This window comes from Typopeltis vanoorti, chromosome 25 (assembly GCF_054136105.1).
Source record: "Typopeltis vanoorti isolate ZY-2024b chromosome 25, IOZ_Tvanoo_1.0, whole genome shotgun sequence".
Classification (NCBI taxonomy): domain Eukaryota; kingdom Metazoa; phylum Arthropoda; class Arachnida; order Uropygi; family Thelyphonidae; genus Typopeltis; species Typopeltis vanoorti.
In genome coordinates, this window is record NC_143573.1 from 5636922 (window position 1) to 5658351 (window position 21430).

Sequence of the window (21430 nt, forward strand, 5' to 3'; positions counted from 1 at the left end):
TACACAGTTTTCACTCCAGAACTCGCGTTCATGACAACCGAAATCAGCTATACATGACTAGTACATGATGATGATTTTTAGCTATAGTTTCTGTGTGAAAAAAATTCATAGAAATTTGCTTATTTTAGACCTCCAATTTTTGCACAAAGCACATCTATTTTGGGTGAACTGATTTGCAGTGGGTGCAGAAATTTTCAGGTGGACAGACATGGCTTTTATCTGTAGAGAAAGTAGCCAAACACTGTCTGCAATGATGGAGTTTTGAACAAATATTATTTTGTATGTGCAAATTCAGACATTCGTTGCCATAGAAAAATCTATCGCATGACTTGCATAAAAGAAGATCCCTGCACACTATGACTGGCATTTGTGTGACAATGGATAAATATGTTTTTACATCTATGAATTTGGAATTTGATAGAGTCTTTGAATGTTCGAAAGCAAGTGGGGCAATAATAGATACCCCAAACAGAGCTGGTACGCTACGCACTAAATCATAATGCTGTTTGTGATATAAAAGACAGATCTGTTTACTTGCATTTGGCCCCTGAAACACCACAGAAAAATTAGCATCTGCCAAAAAAATTACGATTTGGTATTTCAGAGTCAAATGCTTTTGAAAGAGATCTGCTTCTGGAATAGCACAAAAAATGAGCAGAACCCCTGCAATTTTGTGGAGAGATAAAGCCCTCTTTGTTTGTAAATTTTTATGATCTAAACCCACTTCTCTGTATGTTGCAACATCATCAGTGTGTGAAGAAACACCCAGAATAAGTACTCAGGCCATGCAAAGATTATTCTTGTTGTTAATTTCCACAACAGCTCTTTTTTATTTTCACAAATTCATCCAGGCTAAGCAGCATTCTTCTTTTTATATTGGTTCTTCCACCACCATTGTTACAGATGTTAATCAGAACAACATCAATAACAAAATCATTTGCCAAAAGAAACTCACGTTTCGATTGGGCGACAACAAAAAATGCATCAACTATTCCTTTGGATGGTTAGTTCAGAAAGCAACATGAAGGGTAATTTTATATTGCTTTCTAAACTGGATGCACTAACGCCCAACCGAATGTGAGAAAAAGTTCCTGAACTCGATAAATGCTGAATGACCTCATTAAGCATATCTCGAAATATTTCAAAAAAACACTCTGGTAAAAAGAGTTCAAGATCACGAAATCGTATTTGATATTCCAATTGTCGAGTTTGATACTTGATAGAATTACGTGATCGGGCCACCGAAACAGTATAAAAGTCCCTGCAGAGTGAGAGTTCAATAGTAGTAGAAGTAGACAGTTTAGTTTCACATCCAGAAACTGAATGTAAATTATATAATTTTGTGGGGGTCGCGACTTCCTCCAGCCACACCAGCGATTGTTACATGAGGATTAATACCATGTCCTGTGCTTAGTTCATTTTCTCCACTATTTTCTCCTGCCAAATCAACCTCTACAAAAATGGGTTGATGAATGAATCTATTCCCATCACCATCAACAAAATGAATAACGGATGATCACTATTAAAAAAAAAATGTTTAAATTACTTTCTATTCAGAAATATCATTTAGAAATAAAAAATTATAAGGTGATTTTGCAATTTCGAGACTACATCATGATGTTTTTACTAACACTATTTTACTAAACATCAGCCCTCAAAATTTTCCCCAAAATCCTAACAACCAAAAAATAAAACTAAATGTTACTCATCATAATGTTCTTTTTGCAATTTCGACACTAAACAATGGTTTCACTAACACAATATTACTAAATAACCACACTCAATATCTTTTCCCAATAAAAAAAAAAACTATATATATATAGTTTTATATAAACCTATATACAGGGTGTTCGGGATAAATTTGACAGTTTCGTAAGGAAAAAGAAAATCTTCTTTGTATCTATTAAATTTAATGAATTGACAAAAAAACATTACAGGCAGAGTTAATTACAATACTATCAACAAGATTTACTCAAAATAACCACCATTAGCATCGATCACAGCTTCAATTCTGCTTCGGAACCTCGAACAAGCTGATGCTACAGTCTCCCTGGGAAGGGCCGCAAAAACTGTTTTAATTTTATCCATTAACTGGGCTTTTGTATTACTGGAAGTGCGATTGGTGTCTTTTTCAACTGCGCCCCATACAAAATAATCCATGGGGTTAAGGTCTGGGGAGTTTGGAGGCCAAACATTTGGACTGGTGAAGTCGTAGAAATTTTCAGACAACCATTTTTGACTTTTCCCAGAGGTGTGGCAAGGGGCCGAATCCTGCTGCCATACATACGGCCTACCATTGCCTACCCTTGTTATCCAGGGCTTGACTACAGTTAGCAACTCCACGAACAAAGCCCGAATTCCAATGCCAGGGTTCTTCAACACCTGTTCCTGCAGATTTGCGAGGAATTCTGCTGTACGAACGCAATCAGATCGTCTGCTAGGGATCTTTCTTCTTGCTACATCCTCGTAGTCACCATTGCAAGTCTCTAGTTCATGCCTGATTGTTTTTACTGTATTCAGGGAGCATTGGGCAGCAGTCGTAATATCCTTATTTTGATGGCGGGCACGAATCATCATGATACAAGTTATTCTCTTCCATGATTCAGGTGGGTTCCAGCTATCCATCCTTTCTGACATCTTGTATAATGAATGAAGAAGGGTCCAAACTTTTAAATGAAGAGAAGTGTGTGTTAATACATGTAACTTACGGAAAAATATAATTAATTATAAATATGTCAAATTTATCCCGAACACCCTGTATATATAGGCTTATGGGATTTCACTTAACACAAAACAGATTGAAAATCATTAACATGATTTTTAATTTTCCATTGCAAAAACCACCTTATAACTTTATAGACAAAATTCACTAATGTAGTCACTAAAATTCAAGTAATGTTAATTTTCAATGACATTGCTATAAAAATGACATAAATTAACTTACCTTTTCTCCAGAAAAACTCATTTTGAAACTACAATCTTCTGAATGCATACAAATATTACAAATAGTAGAATGTCAAATGGAATCAGCGAGCCATTAGTCTATTTATAAAAAAATCAGAACCAAGGGAAAATCAATAACGACAACATGTAGCAATGAATAACTTAGTTCTCAATGATCACACAAGGTCAAATTGTGAACCTTTGCTACCCATCAGTAGTGTAATAATCAATTCCTATATCATCTCGAAAACAATTACTCACAACAGAAAGGTTGAGTAATACATAATCCTGGGAAATTTACCTTTGAAGAAACTGTGATACATGTAGGAAAGGAAGTGATTCGAACAACTATATCACTGTAAACATTAGTCACATCAGAAAGCTTGACTAATACACAACCCTGGGAAAAATGTTTAATATGTATTTTTTAATTTAATATGTATTGGAAATTAATACACCCATCTATAGACAACCAAACTAAACATGATGACAATGAAGGATGTGTGTCACCTTGAGAAAATTCCAAGATATCTTATCTGAAAAACATCGCCTGCAATTCCATAGCCAAACCAAAACACCATGTGATATCACAGAGAGACATATGTTCCTCAGAAATTTCCAAACACATAACGTCACGATTCTTATCTCTAAATATCACCAAACACACCACGTGAAGTCCCCGACAGACAAGGGCCCCAGAGAAATTCCAAACATTCCAAACTCTATAACAACAAACATTCACGTCACAATTCTTTCTCATCTTGATCTTGATCTGGTTAAAAGTGTCCCACCAATCACGACACGATTCCTTATACACTAATATATATCCCTTTCCGTTCAAAACAACAACGTCACTTATTTACAAATAACAAATGACATCACATATCTTCATCTGATAACAATAACAAACATTCATGTCATGTTCCCTTATCTTATCTTGATCTTGATCTGGTCACTAGTGTGCCACCAAACACAACATGTATCCGTATCTCTACCATCATCCACAATTCCATACGCAAACCAAAACACAAGAACTGAAGCCATTGACACATATGCTCGCAGGGAAATTCCAAACATTCCAATCTCATGACGTCATGCCCACAATGACGTCACGATTCCTTATCTTATTTTGATTTTGATCTGGTCACTAGTGGCCACCCTACTACTATTGCCATTTCTATAAGTGTAATGTTGTTAGTCCATAACTGTATTCTTCTTTTTTTTCCCTGCAGGCATGTACTTTGGAACTTTTCTGTTTACAGCAATAAACTGTCGGAATGATCGTACTATGTGGAAATCAGAATTTTACATCTATGGTAAGAGGCATCACTGCAGTCTGTAAGGTAATGTTTAACTTATGATACTGTGATTCTTTTTAACTGAAAACGGCAACGATGTAGTTCGTCTCATGTGCTCAAATTTGTTATTAACCAATTCTCCTTCTTATTCCTTTTCTCCTCTTTTACCTTGCGCTGACACGGATTTTCTATTCATTTAACCGCATCTATATCTCGAGGATAATGTGGTTAGCCTTATAACTGCCAGGGTGTTCAATGTTTGTAGATGTATGTTTTCTTGGGCCAGTTTGCATGTTCTGCGGTACGAAAAACCCCCAGCCTAAGTATGAGATTGGCTAACTCACCTTTAGCCAAAAGCGACTTGATAAAGTTGATCTTGTCAAGGATGGGAATCGAATGACCATGGCAGTTCTTTCCTATTATCCTCGTTTTTAATATGATACTGCCATTGATGCCATCTGTTCATTCATCTTTCCCAGGATTCTCATATCTGCAGTCTTAAGTCTTTGGTCAAGTGTTTTACTTCTAACCAAGCTCTCAGATCCATAAGTTAAAATTGGTTTCAACACTGTCTTGTGTACATCTAATTTAGTGTTCCGACTAATTTCTCTCTTATTCCATATAAATTTATTCAGTTGACTTCCTACCATATCAGCTTTGCTGATTCTGTCATCTACTTCCAGATTAAGTTGTCATCTTCACTAAAAAATTGTGGCTAAATAGATAAAATATTTTACTTGTTCTATAACTTCTCTATTCAGGATGCAGTTGATGTTTTCAATGTTTCTACCTGTTTTCCTTGTCTTCGTCTTGTTATTGCTAATTAACATGTCAAATGTATTACAGCAGCTATCAAATTTGGTCAGGGAATCATGAAGACTTTTCCTGTATTTATTCTGAAGTATAACATCATATAAATACAGTAAAGAGCTAAGATTAATATCAGCAATTATGATGTCAGATTTCGTATCACTTTCTTTAATAATGTGATCCATATAGAAAATGAATAGCATTGGTGGTAATATGCACCCTTGCATCATATCTAATTCAACTTCAAACCATCTTCATGTATCTCCTACAAGCCTAAGTGCTGAATTGCAACTTAAATAGAAACTGTCGATTGCTTGATATAATGTCCCATTGACACCATATAACTTTGTTTTGAGCAGATTTCCTGTTGGCACCCTGTTATATGCCTTTTCCAGATGTACGGAACCTAAATAGAGATCTTTGTTTTTTTCCCATGATTTCTCATGTATTTGTCTTCAAGTGAAAATTTGATCCTCGCAACCTCTGTTTGGCCACTTGAATCCAGCTTGTTCAACTCCAAGTTTCTCCACCACAATTTTTCTTAGCCATTTCTCAGGAATACTTGCATAAATAGTAGCAGAAACACTCGGTAGAGATATTCGTCTGTTATTCTCACAGTCAGCTTTATTCTCTCTCTTTTTTTTTTATAGATGCGTGCTATGATAGCTCTGGTCCAATGATCTGGAATTGGACCCTCTGACCAGGCCGTATGAATTATGCAGTACAGCTACTGTAAAGCTTTGATACCTCTGTATTGGAGCATTTCTGTTCGAAGATTATCTACTCCAACTCCCTTTCCACATTTCAGGTTGTCTTCTACTATCATGCTGTTATTTCTCTTTCCATTTACAGATCTTTGAAAGTAATTACTCCATACATCAAGAATATCTTTATCCTCAGTGTTTGTGTCACCTTTATTGCGTCTAATTGCTTTACTTATTTTACGTAATTTTGTATTCGTTATTCCAAATCCCTAAGAGTGAGTTACCTGCAGGCACTCCTGCTGCATCTACAGTTCCAGAAATAATAACATTTTGAACGCGAAGCATATGTCGAAATATTTTGTGTGAGTTATATGTGTTTAACAATATTGTTATTTAAATTCATCAGCTTGGTTAGTTGTAATTACGGCTGACGAAACTCATTTTAAAAGGCCATGGGTATTACGTCTGTCAATTGCGTATGGTCTAAGGATCGGTTTGTCTGTTTTAAGGGACAAAAAACTGCAGTTTCTTGTAAGAGAGAACCCTTTTGCCCTGTTATGACACCTGCTAAATTAGGTTCATTTGGAATAAAGGTTCTTCGCTTCCTAGACAGGGTTCGGACCTACTTTTATTCGACCAAAGGACTTCTATGCCGACTGTGCTAAGGAAGTTCATTCTTCAACCATGGAACAGGTAAGAAAAACACAAATATACATCTCTGTTGTATATTTATGTCGGGGCTGTTTCAACGCTGGGAAGACACCTACCAAAGCACTGTTCTATAGTCGCGTCTAATGAATTAGGTCCACTCGATGTAGGATTTTTTTATGTAAAAATACATTTTATTTCATCCTGATATACAATTATCCATTCACCAGAGAAAGTTTTATGGTTGTTTCATTTTAAGAAACTTTTTAGGTTTTATTTCTCTTATAGATTGATAAAAATGATGCTAAGTTGTACTTTTAAATGCATTGAAGAATAAGTTGTTATATGGTTTTGCCTGTTTGTTAGGTGCTTTGGGTCTGGCGTGGTTTACCATTTGGCTTGCAGTATTCATAGTTTCCAAATCTTCTAAGGAAAGAATTATGAGATTAGAAAACGAAGGGAATGCAGATCCAAATAGGAATAGAGAGGTAAGTTTTGTTTAAAATCATTTCATGTGTGCGTGTGTAAATATACAGACGAAATTCCATGCCTAGATTGCTGTATACCACAATCAGCTTCGGTAGTCAACACTTGAACTGGAAACCGACTTTTTTAGAGTCTGTTATGATCATCACTCAGGCTTAGCACTTCGAACTATACAAAATATATTTTTTAGCGAATCCGCCACGAACACTTTAAATCTCATTGGTCAGGAACGTTTTCAAGTCACTTGAATCCTACTATTAGCAGAACGGTGGTCTCCCAGTGAGTAGTCACGTTCATATGACAATCATAGACATAATAATCGAGATGTAAACCCAGAACATATTGTTCGGAAAACAGGAGCAGAGTCCAGTCCACAATTAGAATGCTAATTTACATAGGAGCGGAATCAATAATGGCAAAGTAATTGACAAAAAATACCCCAAAATGTCGATGTAGTTGTTGACACGAAGTTTATTATAATGTAATAAATTCCCAAATGAGAAGCGATTTCAAGTTCAGTAATTACAGAATGGGAAGTGACGCAAAAAGACTAATAATCATAAGGAAGAAAGTGTGGGCGGTTCCATAGTCAACCATCATAATATCAGACACTTTACCAATGGATGATAGTGCAACTTCATACTTGGGCAATGTTGACTCAGTCAGATCAGATAATATTATTGTTTATCGTAACCGAACAAGGACTGAAATATTCTAGAATCTACATTACGTACCTCCGTCTGACTTTGCAGCCCAAAACTTTTAATACTTAATACCATCCATTACGAATGCACCTTTTGAATTCATTCACTATCCACTTACAATGCTCTCTGTGGCTCTCCGATCTGCAACATTTTCCATCATTGCAATGTGGCTTCTCGTTTAAACGAGGAAGTGTTTGTTCAATAATGATGCTGGATCTTGAATTTCTTATATGATGGTATTTACTGATGGTTTGATCTTTCCTTTTGTAGACTGTTGCTGTAAAATTTCAAGGAGCAGTTCATGGGGATAATGCAAATTACAAAATTATATTAAAATCATTGTTGATTGAATTTCTTTCCATCCACCTCGCAAAATCTCATTGTGATCAATAAGCAGTTGTGAATGAATATAAATCTGTTTTCACCAAAATTACACACACACACACACACACACACACACACACACACACACACACACACACACACACACACACACACACACACACACACACACACACACACACACACACACACACACACAGTTCTGGTAACTAATTGGCCTGAATGACATTCATTCATTTTCCAGTGGATCCGATATGGAGGACATTCAGCTAAACCCAAAGTCTTATCTAATCGCTTTTGTTAACTGATCGCATACGTTCTGACTACTTTGTGACTGTCATCCTTGATGGCTTCCTTTGTTCAAAATTTCTCCGAAGTGCATAATATTTCCTAATCAGGTTAGGAAGCACTTTTTTTCCATAAGAAGCATACGCCATAACCTGGATTCATTACAAATAAAGTACACTTTTTTTCTCCGGAAAAATTCATCTTATCTGCTTCATTTATATTGAGTAATACCCCTGCTTTAAAAGAAAATAAGATAGCACTTAAGCGTCCATTTTATCCTAGTTTTTTATTTCCCAACAGATCGTAAATTTTTTATATCTTTCTATTATATTAATTTTATTAAATCCTTGTCGGTTTCTCCTTTGCAAATTATTTACTTTCTTTTCCTTTTCCTTTTATCTGTCTATCTACTTCCTTACTTAATATTATTTCTTGCCCCCCTTTTTCTGTTGTTATTTAGACCTCGTGTTGTAAGTCTATCTAACGTAACAGTCCCTGAGCAGTCGCACAATGTCATTAAGAAATTTATTTATCTTAACGACTGCACCACTTAATTGACCCTTTTATGTTTGTAAGTCAGGGAGAGAAGATGACAAAATTAATTTAAAACTTCCATACAAATCCTTCATGTGCATGTCGTGGCTCGTTACTGTATTCCATTCCCGCAGGATCGTTAATATTTTCGGGATAGTGCATTGCCTAAGGAATGAGAACCAGGCAGTAGTTACAAAAACAAAAACATGTTTATTATCAAACTAAAAGATGTGACACAGAGCATATAAAAGTTAATTTAAGATTAACTTAATCAAAAACACTTTGACACAAAAATTTACTTGCTATCTGAGCAACAGAAACTATAGTGCTTTCACTATCAGAAAAACCTACTTTTCCTTGATATAAAAGTGTCTTCTCTGACACAACTTGGCTTACAAGTATGCATAAGTATTTCAGGAGGGATTACATTCAACTTTCTTCAAACACATTCAAAACTTAAATAATACTAATTCAGACATTATCACAAGCAACTTATGAATTAGACATACTTAACAACACAACTTCTTCCCTTATTCAAAATTCAATATAATCGCCAGTTAACAAGTAACCTTTCTCAATCCGTTACAATTTCGAGTTACAATCGTATTACATACTACAAACAAAATAATGGCTTACTTGCTAACAATCTCGACAGGAGAGTTAATCGGTAACACGCGTAGATAGTTCCATCCGGTCAATCCTTGATAGTTTTCCTTCGTCGTACGCACTGGAGGTCTGCCGTTGCTATTCGCAGCGTAGAGCGAGCTGGCTGCAGACTAACATCTGGCATCGGCGGCGAGAAGAACGATCATCCTGGAACTAGGGAAGGAGCCCTGGTAGGTGAAGAGTCAAGGACCAAAAAAAAAAAAGCCCTTAACCACGTGCTGCATTGCCTTTTATTCTATCTTCAGTCCTTTGTTCTTAGTACGGAGTATTCCAGGATTATCCAGAAGCAGTGAAAGAATTGACGTCATTGCTCGCCGCCAGACTTTATGATTTTGGTGGTATTCAGCGCTAATCCGGCTTAACTCCTATTAAGCTTTTCAAACAAATGTAAAGTGCAGGTGCATTCCAACAGTAATTTTTAGTACATGTTTTTTTTTTTTTTTTAGCCAAAAAAGTGTAAAATATTTAGCGAAAATTCTCTAAAAAAATTATTTCTCGCGAAATTTTACAAGATAATATCCGTGACTTCTCGTGCTATAAAGGCTCCTCTAAAATATAGCTTTTCATGACATGGTATCCCATTCATAGCTTAATGGGCTCCAAAGGTTCCTCGAATGAATCTGATCTGATCTGAGTTTCCCTTTTCAGCCGTTTCCAGCCGCAGGTGACTTTGTAACCAGTGTCACATAATATTCCCGGTGAGATTTTTACAGGGTAGTTCACCATTCCCTCCCTCTCCCCAATTTTATTCGGGCTCAGGACCGACATATGACTGGGTCGTGACTGTAATCCGTGTGTTCACGCGGCCGGTTTGCCTGTTCTGTGGGGACAAAAAACCCGAGTTTCCGGGTGAGAAAACCCCCTACCCCCGTGTGAGACCGGATAACTCACCTTTAGTCGAAAGAGACCAGATGAAGGTTACTGGCGGGAATCGAACCCAGAGGGTTTCGTCTATACTGAGTAAGCTACGGAGGTTCTCGAATGTATTGATTTATATAAATTACTATATAAATCGCTTCCTGATATGCACCTGCCTTCTTTGTACAAATCGCAGATCTATATTATACCTGACAAGAAATTTATTTTTTGTTTGTTTTTTACTATTTAGCGTAGCGTGAGCGAACATAAGTTTACGATTAAAGTTTTTCACGGCTAAGTTAGTTTTCCTTAGTAGCAACTGAGTTCACATCGAAATGCCCAGCATCCCCTAATATGCTCGCATCCTTTCGGATGTGTATATTGCCGGCCCAGGCAGGTTTCCACCTTTATGAACATCTCATCAGTGGCCGTTCGACCACCTGTCAAAAGAGTCGGAATTATTACAACGGCAGAAGTTTTATTTCTATCTGGAAATAGCGAAATTATGGTTAATTCGGCAGCTTGATTAGAATCAAATTCTCTGTAAACAGTGATACTAGTTCTGATGTACTTGAATAGATTTCTTGTCAAACACTTCCAGATGTAAAGGTTTCTGGCTGGACCCAAAGCGTGCAATCTTCTTCGTTCTTTATTATATACAAGAATATAATGTATAGCATATAAATGATTTACGCTTCTTAATATCTAAAATGCATAGGCGGCTTTTTAAATTTCGAGTTGCTCTCTGGTAGATTAGTGTTACCAGTAAAGATAAGTGTAGAGATAATCATACAGTTTTGACTGAAACCTGCGCCATCTCGTAGCCCTGACTGTAACTATTATTGTTTAGTGTTTATTTCGTTTGTTTACATTTGATATTATCACGAAAAAAGTGGAAAATGAAAGCTTTGAAAAGAATTAGGAGATTCTAGGAAAGAGTGGAGCGTCTTTCTTTTAATTTTTATTATTATTATTATTTTTTTTATATGCATGGCATTTCAACACTTCAGACAATGTCTATTGCTCGGAGTCTAATCGAGAACTATAAAGAAAAAAATATTATCGTCACATTGCTTTTATTTTTGATCTAGAGAAAGGCTAATAGAGGACTAAGCGGAGGAATTTTGGTGGGTATTGAATAGAAAAACAATCGCGTTCATTTGCACTGATAAGTTAAGCATGTGCACTAAGGGAACTATAGCAAGTTGGAGAAGTGCGTCGCCACGAATGCGCACGTTCACATTGCATACATGGAGACATCTTGAGCTGAATTGCACGACTAGCAAATAATTTACAAAGCAGATAAGGAACTTGTTCTCTTTCAGATTTTACTTTACGTGTTCTGTGGTATGAAATATACGTACTGAAGAAAAATATGGGATCGCTTACTTTTTTATTGATATTGCAAAGGAATGCGTTTATGCAATATTGTACGAGATGGATATTTAATTGTTAGTTTCTTATACACTGTAATAACGATTGGCATTTAGTTAATGAAAAATATAAATTTTTATAGATAATAAATGCACTTAAGAGCAACTTATGGACGAGAAATAATGAAAGACATTTATTTCTACAATTTACGTGTTTCTATTGTGCAGGTGTGTTCAATAATCAGACAAAGTCTTGCTTCCAAGGAAGTTATTGCCATAGGAATCGCCCAGTTCGCAGCAGGATTTGGGATGTACAGAGTATTTGTGAAAATTGAGCCCATTGCCTTGATGGCCGAATTAAAAACAACTTTGGTAAGTGCAGTTTTGATAAAATAATTTCAGAATTTCACTACGTTCATTTCAAAAATTCACTCTCATATTACTGAATACTAATTCTGATGTCTTTGCGTTGGTTTTAAACAGGTTGTGCTCAATCAATACTTGGCAGAAATCATATTTGGATAGAAATCAATCCAGTCTACTTCGATTATGACGAAACTCAGGCTTTTATTAATTTTTACGTAGAAAATTCAAACCCACATTCGTTTTTTTTTAACTAAATGAATGTCTTCGTAATGGTTTGTGCGATGTGGAATGAGACCTTCCGATACAGAATTATTAAGTGCAGTGAAAGGGTAAATACTTTAATATTAAAACGTTAATTGAAGTTCTTTGTCGTGTGGAAGGAAGCCAAGTTACTTAACAAATCTAACGTTAGGCTACAAAGCCTTTCCTCGAAAATCGCTAAAGCAGTACAGAACTCTAATAATTGCAACTGACCGGACTTTACGATTCTAAACAAATTTTTGAAGCACTTCCTTACTTCCTATCAACAGTAACCAACTACAGAATATCATAAAGAGGATAAACACTGCATCTTTCATCTTCATTCACGTGATTCTCCATGTTCAGAAGAGATTTCGTGTCCTGTCATTCTGAGTTCCAAGATGATGCTACTACTTTAAGCTGACGAAACGTTGTGCTTAAATATTTAATTTGTATTGTAAACTATTTTCTAAGAAGAGTCTAGAGAGACGTTTCCTCGTGGTGGATGGGAAACTCACTAAATATAGGAGATTGGCCTAAATATATTGAAAACGGACTTCAGGATCTCAGGAAAAAATAAAAGTAGTGATTAAGATGTGCAGAATGCTTACGTATGTATCTACAGTGGTATGGATAAGGCAGTAGGGTCGAGCTACGAGTCGCTTTCTGGATAAGAAATGACTTGTACAATTCAATTAAAAGTTTCGAGGATGTTAGTGAGCGGTTATTAAAAGTAGAATTTAATTTTTATGAAGTGGAAGTAACGTATGCTCAACAGAGGATGCATTAATACAGGAAAAGGTTGAATATTTGAGGTTAGGTGTGACTTATGCAGACACGTAGGGATAAACAAAAGCTGTTATCTTCGGGACTTGCGAAGTAGAGTTGGTGAAACGGATTTATGAAGATCATATCCAGTGATGTTAGTACCGTAACCAACTGGATGAAGCATTCGGTTCTTCTCACGCAGACCAAGAACGAATGTACGGAGACACAAGTGGTGATATAAAGGTCACATGGTTGGCATATTTATTTTGAAGAGAGGTAGAAAATGTTCTGGTCGGGTCAGGGAATGCAAAGAGGGCTTTTCCGAGAGAAATACTGATGGAATTATGAAAGTATGGAGAGGGACCAGCTACTAAGGATAATACCTTCTTCTTCTTCTTCTTCCTTCTATCAGGAATCTACCAAGTGGCCTGTTTCGGTCTCTGCCTAGCGTTTCATCGGTCTTCTTATATTTCTTTGACCTTTTGGTTTGTAGTTCATCATCTTCCTGGGTATTCTATCATCCGTTCGTTCTGCAAGCTCTTTCCATTTCTGCTACAGAGATTCTTTTCTTCTCTCTTTCTGTTATTGTCAATGCTCATTGACTTGTTTGATTATATTATTGTCTACTACTCTTTCAGTTCTTCGCTATTTTTTCCTTTTTTTCTCACATAAACAGCTAGTGATTGTAATAAATTTATAGGCAAGTAGTTTTAAGATTATGAAAAAGTTCATATCTGCATATCTTGTCAAACGTTTTTTTTAATAATCTAAGAATGTTTTTCTGAGATAAATCCTCTTTTCTCAATTAGCAGTTGCAGGCTGAATAAAGATTCTGTGAAGGATCTTCCTTTTCTAAAACCACTCTGTTCTTCATTTATAATTTGTCTAGTATAAGGTTTATTCAATTCTTTAGTATTTCGGCATATCTTCTACCCTGTGTTTAATAAACGTATTCCTCTGTAGTTGTCCCAGTTATTCTTACTTCCGGGGAATCAGAATTGCTTGGTTCTCGTCATTGGGTATTCTTACACTGTTTGTATATTACACAAATAAATCGTGGGTGAAATTTATTAGGATTTTGTTTTCTCCTGGTGATTTTCCATTTTTCATTCATTCTAATGCTTCTGATGTAATGTTATTGTTTCGAATTTTTCGGTTACATTTTCTAAAATATTTTAATTCTGGCCGTTTATTTCATCATATTCGAATATAGAAGTGACTTTGTCATCTCAGAGATGTTAGTCACGCGAGGTCACCACCTTCTCTGAGATATCAGACGGTGAATGAATATTACTGATATTGGAAACAATATTATTTATTCATTACTGTATCGATGTTTATTGCGAATTAATAAGTGAGAATTGCTCAGAGTTGAGATGACGCTGAATTCATGCTGACGAAATTGATTAATGTTTACGGCATGGGATTAAATATTAATTTTATAAAGATATTTGGTAGTTGGTGAAGAAAACAGATTTAGTCCCGCTTGTCACCGCTGTAGATCATTTCGAATAATTCGGATTTATTATTCACGAATTGGGAGCGTGTGAGAAAGGTGTAGTTTTGGATCACATATATCCAACATCGGTTTAGTTGACACAACAGTTGATAGGTAAATTTAGAATAATATTCTAAAGAATTCCATGCATTTAGAATATTATTCTGAACACACGGAGTCTTGTGATGTATAGTAGATCAAGGATAGACTTTGAATGTGAGGGAAAAGCATCACAAAAGGGCTGCGAAGCTCGATGGTTTACGATGATACCTACGCATATTTTGCCTTTAAAGAGGGCTCCCTAGAAGATCATCATGGAGAGAATGAATTTGCGAGAAAATGCGGTACGATACTTATAACATCCATGTTTGTAGTGGTATGAACTTGTTCAACGTATTGCAGAAGAGGCTGAAATGTTCATCGCCAGACTACAGACAGAAGAAATGGCCTCGGCTTACGTGGAAATGAGAGTTGTTTGAGGGGAAGTTGCCACATCCGTATAGGACTGGCTAACTTACCTTCCATTGAACAGCTTCCAGTTTCTGAATATCGAAATGCAAAATTCTCTCAACCTAAAGGCGACTTTTATGAATCTGTGAGATTCCGCATTAGAATGAAAGTGTTGAAGACGCTGTTTTAACAGCTGATTAGTCCCAGTAATGAATTAGAGATTACGTTTAATCGCTAATTTATTACTTCGATTCAATTAATAAATAAATAAATTATTAATCGAATTAGCAATTAATAATTAATCCCTAATTCGATTATTTATTAATTATTCCCAATGAAAGATTATGCGAATATTATCTCTTTGTTTTTTAATATAAAAAAAATAAGAAAGCTAAAATAAGAAATTGTTCGAGGTATTCTGTTTCAGGTAGAAGTATTGGCAGTATTGGGATATTTCCTTGGTTTTGGCACCCTCATTCTCGCCAGCTTAATGTGCGACTACTTAATTAGTGAGTATGAATTGAAAGCAACGCTAGTACGAAAAGTGACCACGTGTTCAGGTAAGGTCAGCCGCTCTTTAATTTTTTTTTCAGAAAGTTGTTAACAAATTACTACGATTTTTACAAATTATAGATAGATAGATAGATGGATAGATAGATAGATAGAGAGAGAGAGAGAGAGAGAGAGAGAGAGAGTTTTAGTGCTTGAATTAATTCGCTTTAAATGTAATTTTCCACAAGGAATAATCATCGAAATGTAGGACTCATTCTTCCACCTCATCAATAAAAGCATTGAGACAAATTACAGCAGAAAAGATGCACGTCGTAGTTGCTTTACTAAGAATCTCACCAGAACCTGTGCTATTTGATCGATCCCTGTGTAATGATACACTGATGATGGTCATGTAAGTTGCATACCATAAACAAGGCTTCCACTTAAACTTCGATATAAATGGGATCGTGCGGCAGTTGAGCATTTGAGTGTAGCGACTGAGAAGTCACGGAACTGCAGCTAGCTAGCAAAACGTAAGTGGGTGGTAACAATTGGGAGATGTCGCAGGTCAATATGTAGGTATTGACCTGCGACATAAAACTTCGTTAACAAATAAACGAATCCGATCGAATAAAGCTTTTTCCTCCTTCTGGACAAATCTTCAGAGCTTAAAAGAATAAATAACGTCATCTTCCGCTAATTTAAATGATATTCAGCAACGAACAGAAATGTCACCTACAGTGGATAAAGGACACGCAGATCTTTATCGAAATGCTGCAGAAATAAATTGGAGTAGTCTTGTGAATCCAGATTCCTCTTAAAAAGGTTCTGAGAATCACAGAATATATAAAAACTAAACACATTATTGTATTCCCAAAACCTGTGAAATTGCTGTTGCCTTTTCCACCAATGTAATTGTGGAAACGCGGATGTGCCATTTCCTGCTTCTGTCCGTTGTCGCTATTCAGCTGCACTTTTGCAAGTCGGCGATTTTCCCACCTGCGTGATGAGTAAATAACCAGTCGTGTCGGGTGAACTGCGTTGGGTACTCAGAATTTCAGAATGATTTTTTTTTGCTTCTACTAACTAAATTGAAAGTGAGACGGTCACGTAGAATTACTGGATTCAGAATTTGAGCAAATTGTAAAAGATCTGCGCACTAAAACAGACGTAGTAAAGAAGTTTGAAAGACGCTGCGATGTTTCTCCCTGAACGTCAAGGGAAGAATGATCGCATTTGATCACTTGCGTTTCATTATTTTCAAACAGCAGCATTTTCTTAATCTTCATCATAACACTAATTACGGGTAGAGACCATATTGATCTGTTCCGCCTCATTATCCACTCAGTATACTTTTTTTGAGGTCTACTAATTTCGAAGTTAATTTTTTACCCACCGACTTTCACATATCGTAAATGAGAAACTTTGCGAAGAAACCAACAAATATTTGCATTAAAAAACAAAAGATGAAAACTGAGTTTTGAAAAAGTAATTATCACACATATTTTTACGAATGTTTATGGTTAATAATTCTTTCCTTAGTTTGCCCACGACGGAACTGACGTATTCCATTAATGCACATTTTACACGCAACTTATTTTATTTCTTTCAGGAAAAAAAACTCCTTAGTAACGATTCTTCTTTTAAAAAAGAACAATAATTACTAAAGAGTTTTCTTGAAAGGAGAAAGGAGTTTTATTTATTTAAAGAAGAAAAAAAAAGACTATATGATTATAATGGGAGAAGAAGATGAATGGAGTGCAGTAGGAAGATACGGACTAGGTAATAGAAATGAGACAGGGGAAAGGTTAGTAGAATTCTGTAAAGAAAATAAGCTAATAATTACAAATACTTGGTTTAAAACATCTAAGAAAATGAATAAAAAATCTTGGTTTAAAAAATCGATACACATGGAAGAAACTAAGAGATACGGTAAGGTATGAAATTGATTACATTATAATAAAGCAAAGATACAAGAATAGTGTAAAAAATGCACGCGCGTATCCTGGAGCTGATATTTACTCTGACCACAACCTACTATTCATAGAAATAAATGTGAAACTAAAGAAGATTAAAGAACCTATGAAAAGAAAAAATACTTAGAGAAATTATAAAATACCAAGGAATTTGGAAATAGATTGGAGAAAGAATTAGAGGAAACAAGTTTTGTCAAAACTGAAGATCCAGAAAAGAAATGGGAACAAGTTAAAGAGAAAATAAAGAAGATTGCAGAAGAAGAAATTGGATATATAAGATGTAAAAGAATAAAAAAAAAACCTTGGATAACTAATGAGTTGATTTCTCTAATGGAGGAAAGAAGAAAATGGGAAATAAAGACACCCCTGAAGGGAAAATACAATAGAGAACCCTGAATGACAGATTGAGAAGGGAAGCAGAAAGAAGTAGAGAAGATTGGCTTGAAAAACAATGTGAAGAAATGGAAAATTATGAGAGAGTAGGAAGGTATGATCTTTTGTATGAAAAATCAAGAAGCATGAATCAGAAGAGAAATGGAATTCGAGCTAGAGGCATAGAAAATAAGAATGGAGAAATCATAACTGAAGAAGATAAAATCCTAATGAGATCGAAGGAATACATTGAAGATCAATATGACAAGGAAAATAGACCAAATGTGTTGCCATTAGAAGATATAAAAAGGTAAATGAAGTTGATCTAGGCCCAGAGATTCAAAATCTCTGGGAATAGATACAAGACAGAAGTAGAAATGGCTATTAAAGAACTAAAGTGTGGAAAGGCAGAAGGAATAGACGAAATACCTGCAGAATTCCTGAAACAACTTCAGAAGAAAGTAACTGAAGAAATAACCAAATATTTATACCTATGCCAAAGAAAAGTAATGCCGTGAACTGAAAGGATTTTTTTAGAACAATAAGCCTCATTTTCCATGCATCAAAAAATACTTATGAGAAATCTAACATGGAGAATTGTATCTAAGGTGGAAGAATTTCTTGGAGAAGATCAGTTTGGTTTCAGAAAGGGTAGGGAAACAAGAGATGCGATTGGACTGTTAAGAATAGTAAGTGAAAGAGGTCTAGAAGTGAGTAAAGAAGTTAACATCTGTTATATAGATTTTGAGAAAGCTGTTGACTTTGTAAAATGGGATAAGATGGCGGAAGTAATGGAAAAGATTGGTATAGATTGGAAAGACAGAAGGCTAATTATCTCACTATATATGGGACAAACTGCCATGGTGAGAGACATAACTGTATATGGTGCAACAGAATCTTATATCATTGGATGAGAAGTAAGACAAGGCTGTTCTCTGTCACCAATTTTGTTCAACATGTATTCCGAAGCAATGCTAAAAGAAGTACTGGAGAATTCGGAAGAAGGAATAAAGATTGGAGGTAGACAGATATTTGCAATAAGATACGCAGATGTCAAGGCATTACTATCATACTCTATAACTACAACAGGACTACAACATCTGTTGAACAGATTACTGGAATCCTGTATCAATTATGAATGAAAATTAACACCAGAAATAACAAAGGTAATGAAAATAGCAAGGAAAGAGGCAAATATGGATATCAGAATAAATGGGGAAAAATTGAATCAAATATCTAGCTAGTGTTCTTAGCAGTGATGGCAGATGTGAAAGTGACATAAAAGCAAGAATGGCGATGGGAAGAGATGCCTTTAATAGAAAATGGAATTTATTCAGAAGTTAAATGGATAGAAACCTAAAGCAAAGACTAATAAAATGTTATGTGTGGAGCGTTGCCCTGCAGCTGAAGAAATTGAAGAAATCATAAATTAAGATTTTGGAAAGCTTTGAGGTGTGGATTTGGAGAAGGATGGAAAAATCAAATGGACAGGTAAAATAACTAATGAAGAGGCTTTACAAAGAAAAAAGAAGTCTGTTAAGGAGGATAAAAAGAAGAAAGGGAAACTGGATCGGACATATTCTGATAGGGAATAGAATCATGCTACTAAAAGAAGAACCTGCTCAATTGCAGAATACTGAAGAAGAAGTAATGATTCATCTTAAAAATAGTACTTTTATAATCTTAAAATATTTTATAGATGCTTCAAACAGCTTTACGACTGTTCCATATTGTAATCAGAAGCGATACCTCTAACAGTCTCAATTATCAGCACATTCTCTGAGTGCATTTCAGCTTAGAGAATGCGTGGGCTATTAGCGAGCTATGTCAACTGAAGGATTTAGTTCCCATCAAATTATTTTCTGAGCAACAAACAATTTACGTTGCAAATTTTCGCTTTGGAGCTCTAGCAATATTTTCCTATTTCACTTATAAAATCGTTAGGGATGGATCCCTGGAGCAGGTTCACTGGATCAGTTCTAGTTCATCCCTAAGTAGTGTCCAGCTACTCGGTGGAGTTCATGTGGCGATTCTTATATAAAATATGAATGAATTAAACGTTCTATCCTCCACTTTCTGTATAAATTCGGACATTAAATTTACCAAGTATCTGGTCAAAACTGTTCATCTATACATGTGATTGCTTAGCGCCGCCGTAATTTGCTTTGAGTTGGCTCAAATTTTGATATGATCATAAGCAGTGCAAGAAAAAACCAAATGCAAATTTAGTACAAATTTTGCAGATCACCTACTACAGGAGGTGATCTGCAGAAATATTTGTGGAAGAATTTACTGCCGTTTTAAATCCTCAATTCAGTTGACGCTGAATTTCCCTGGGCTGTTTATAAAGTACAATAAGACACTTTAAGGGACTGTTTTTACGATTCGTAGAACTTTTTAACATTTTTACTCTCTGCAGAAAATATCGGCAGTAAGGTTAATGAGGGTGTCGTGTGACACGCGATAGCATTATCCATTATAAAGATGGTTCTATTCGAGTGCGTTATTGCTAGAGATGCGAATATTATCTCCAAATATAAGCACAGTACTCGCTGTTTTTAGATTGAGGTTAGCGAGCGTACGCAATGCTATGCTCTTGAACATTCATGCAATTATTTGACAAGTCATTTTTACAATGAATGTTGTTCTTAAGTTATGTCTGATAGTTTCTTTTACTCTCATGTTTAAGTTCATTTAATAAATTGAAATGAAATGAAAGAGACGTTGAAAATGGTTTCATATGTTTATTTGCTGTTTAGGTTTCGTGGTTCTGGCTATAATTATAAGCATTTTGACAGCAATAGAATATATCGGCCATGTTACCATCATGTGCTTATATTTTGCAATTCCCCTTTGTCTGGCGTTTTCAATTACTGGTAAGTACTTTAATCTTCAGCATCTCGTACTGAATAAGTACTCATTTAGTTTGACTCCAAATATCAGTAGATCGATACAAACGTGCTGTTGCAGAACTAAAAAGGAGTAAAACACCAACACATGGTTTGCTTTTGAAGTTGAGGAATGCTGTTGCTCCTGGAGTACATTATTTTAAGGATTTGTGTTTTACAATTTCATCGTTTAGAATTAAAATGTTAAATTGTGATGTACATAATATGCAAATTATATTATATATGATGGCCTGGTTGGCCGAGTGGTTAGCGTATCCGCTCTCCAGCCAGGAGACTGCGGGTTCGAATTCCGGGTAAGCATGGATGTTTGTGATTCTCTGACACCTTCATACATTCATTCACCCAAGTATAGATAGACTCTTCCAATATGGACTGGGTCACCATGGGAGTAGCAGACCCAAATCCTCCCTCAGTAGGAGAAAGCCTTCACCCTGCAGGTAGAAAAATAGGCTGTTCATTATCATAATATGAAAAAGTGGATAAAAAAATAAGACCAACAGAAAATTTTTTTTTTTGTTTCTAAGCATTTATTTACTGATTGTAAGCTTTAGTTTCTATTAATGTGAATAATGAAACTCATTGCTTTCAAATTCCCAACCGGGAGACGATAAAGCGTGCGCGTAAGATTGTGTTCAAGCAAGCAAAGTATATAATTTTTATCCGTTTTACAAATATGAAATTAAAAGATTAGAATGAGGCAAACAC

At 35.6% G+C, this 21430-nt stretch overlaps 1 protein-coding gene across 2 annotated transcripts in view; it reads left to right on the plus strand.

Annotated features, from left to right (window-relative positions):
* The window catches only part of LOC150092500 (vesicular glutamate transporter 1-like), an 81947-nt gene that overhangs the window by 48539 nt on the left and 11978 nt on the right, over window positions 1-21430 (plus strand). For both annotated transcript variants that reach the window (XM_090414678.1, XM_090414679.1), the window contains exons 6-10: window positions 4176-4259; window positions 6770-6891; window positions 11883-12026; window positions 15404-15536; window positions 20576-20692. In XM_090414678.1, the coding sequence (XP_090270804.1) occupies window positions 4176-4259; window positions 6770-6891; window positions 11883-12026; window positions 15404-15536; window positions 20576-20692 (600 nt within the window). The remainder of the gene's footprint in view (window positions 1-4175; window positions 4260-6769; window positions 6892-11882; window positions 12027-15403; window positions 15537-20575; window positions 20693-21430) is intronic.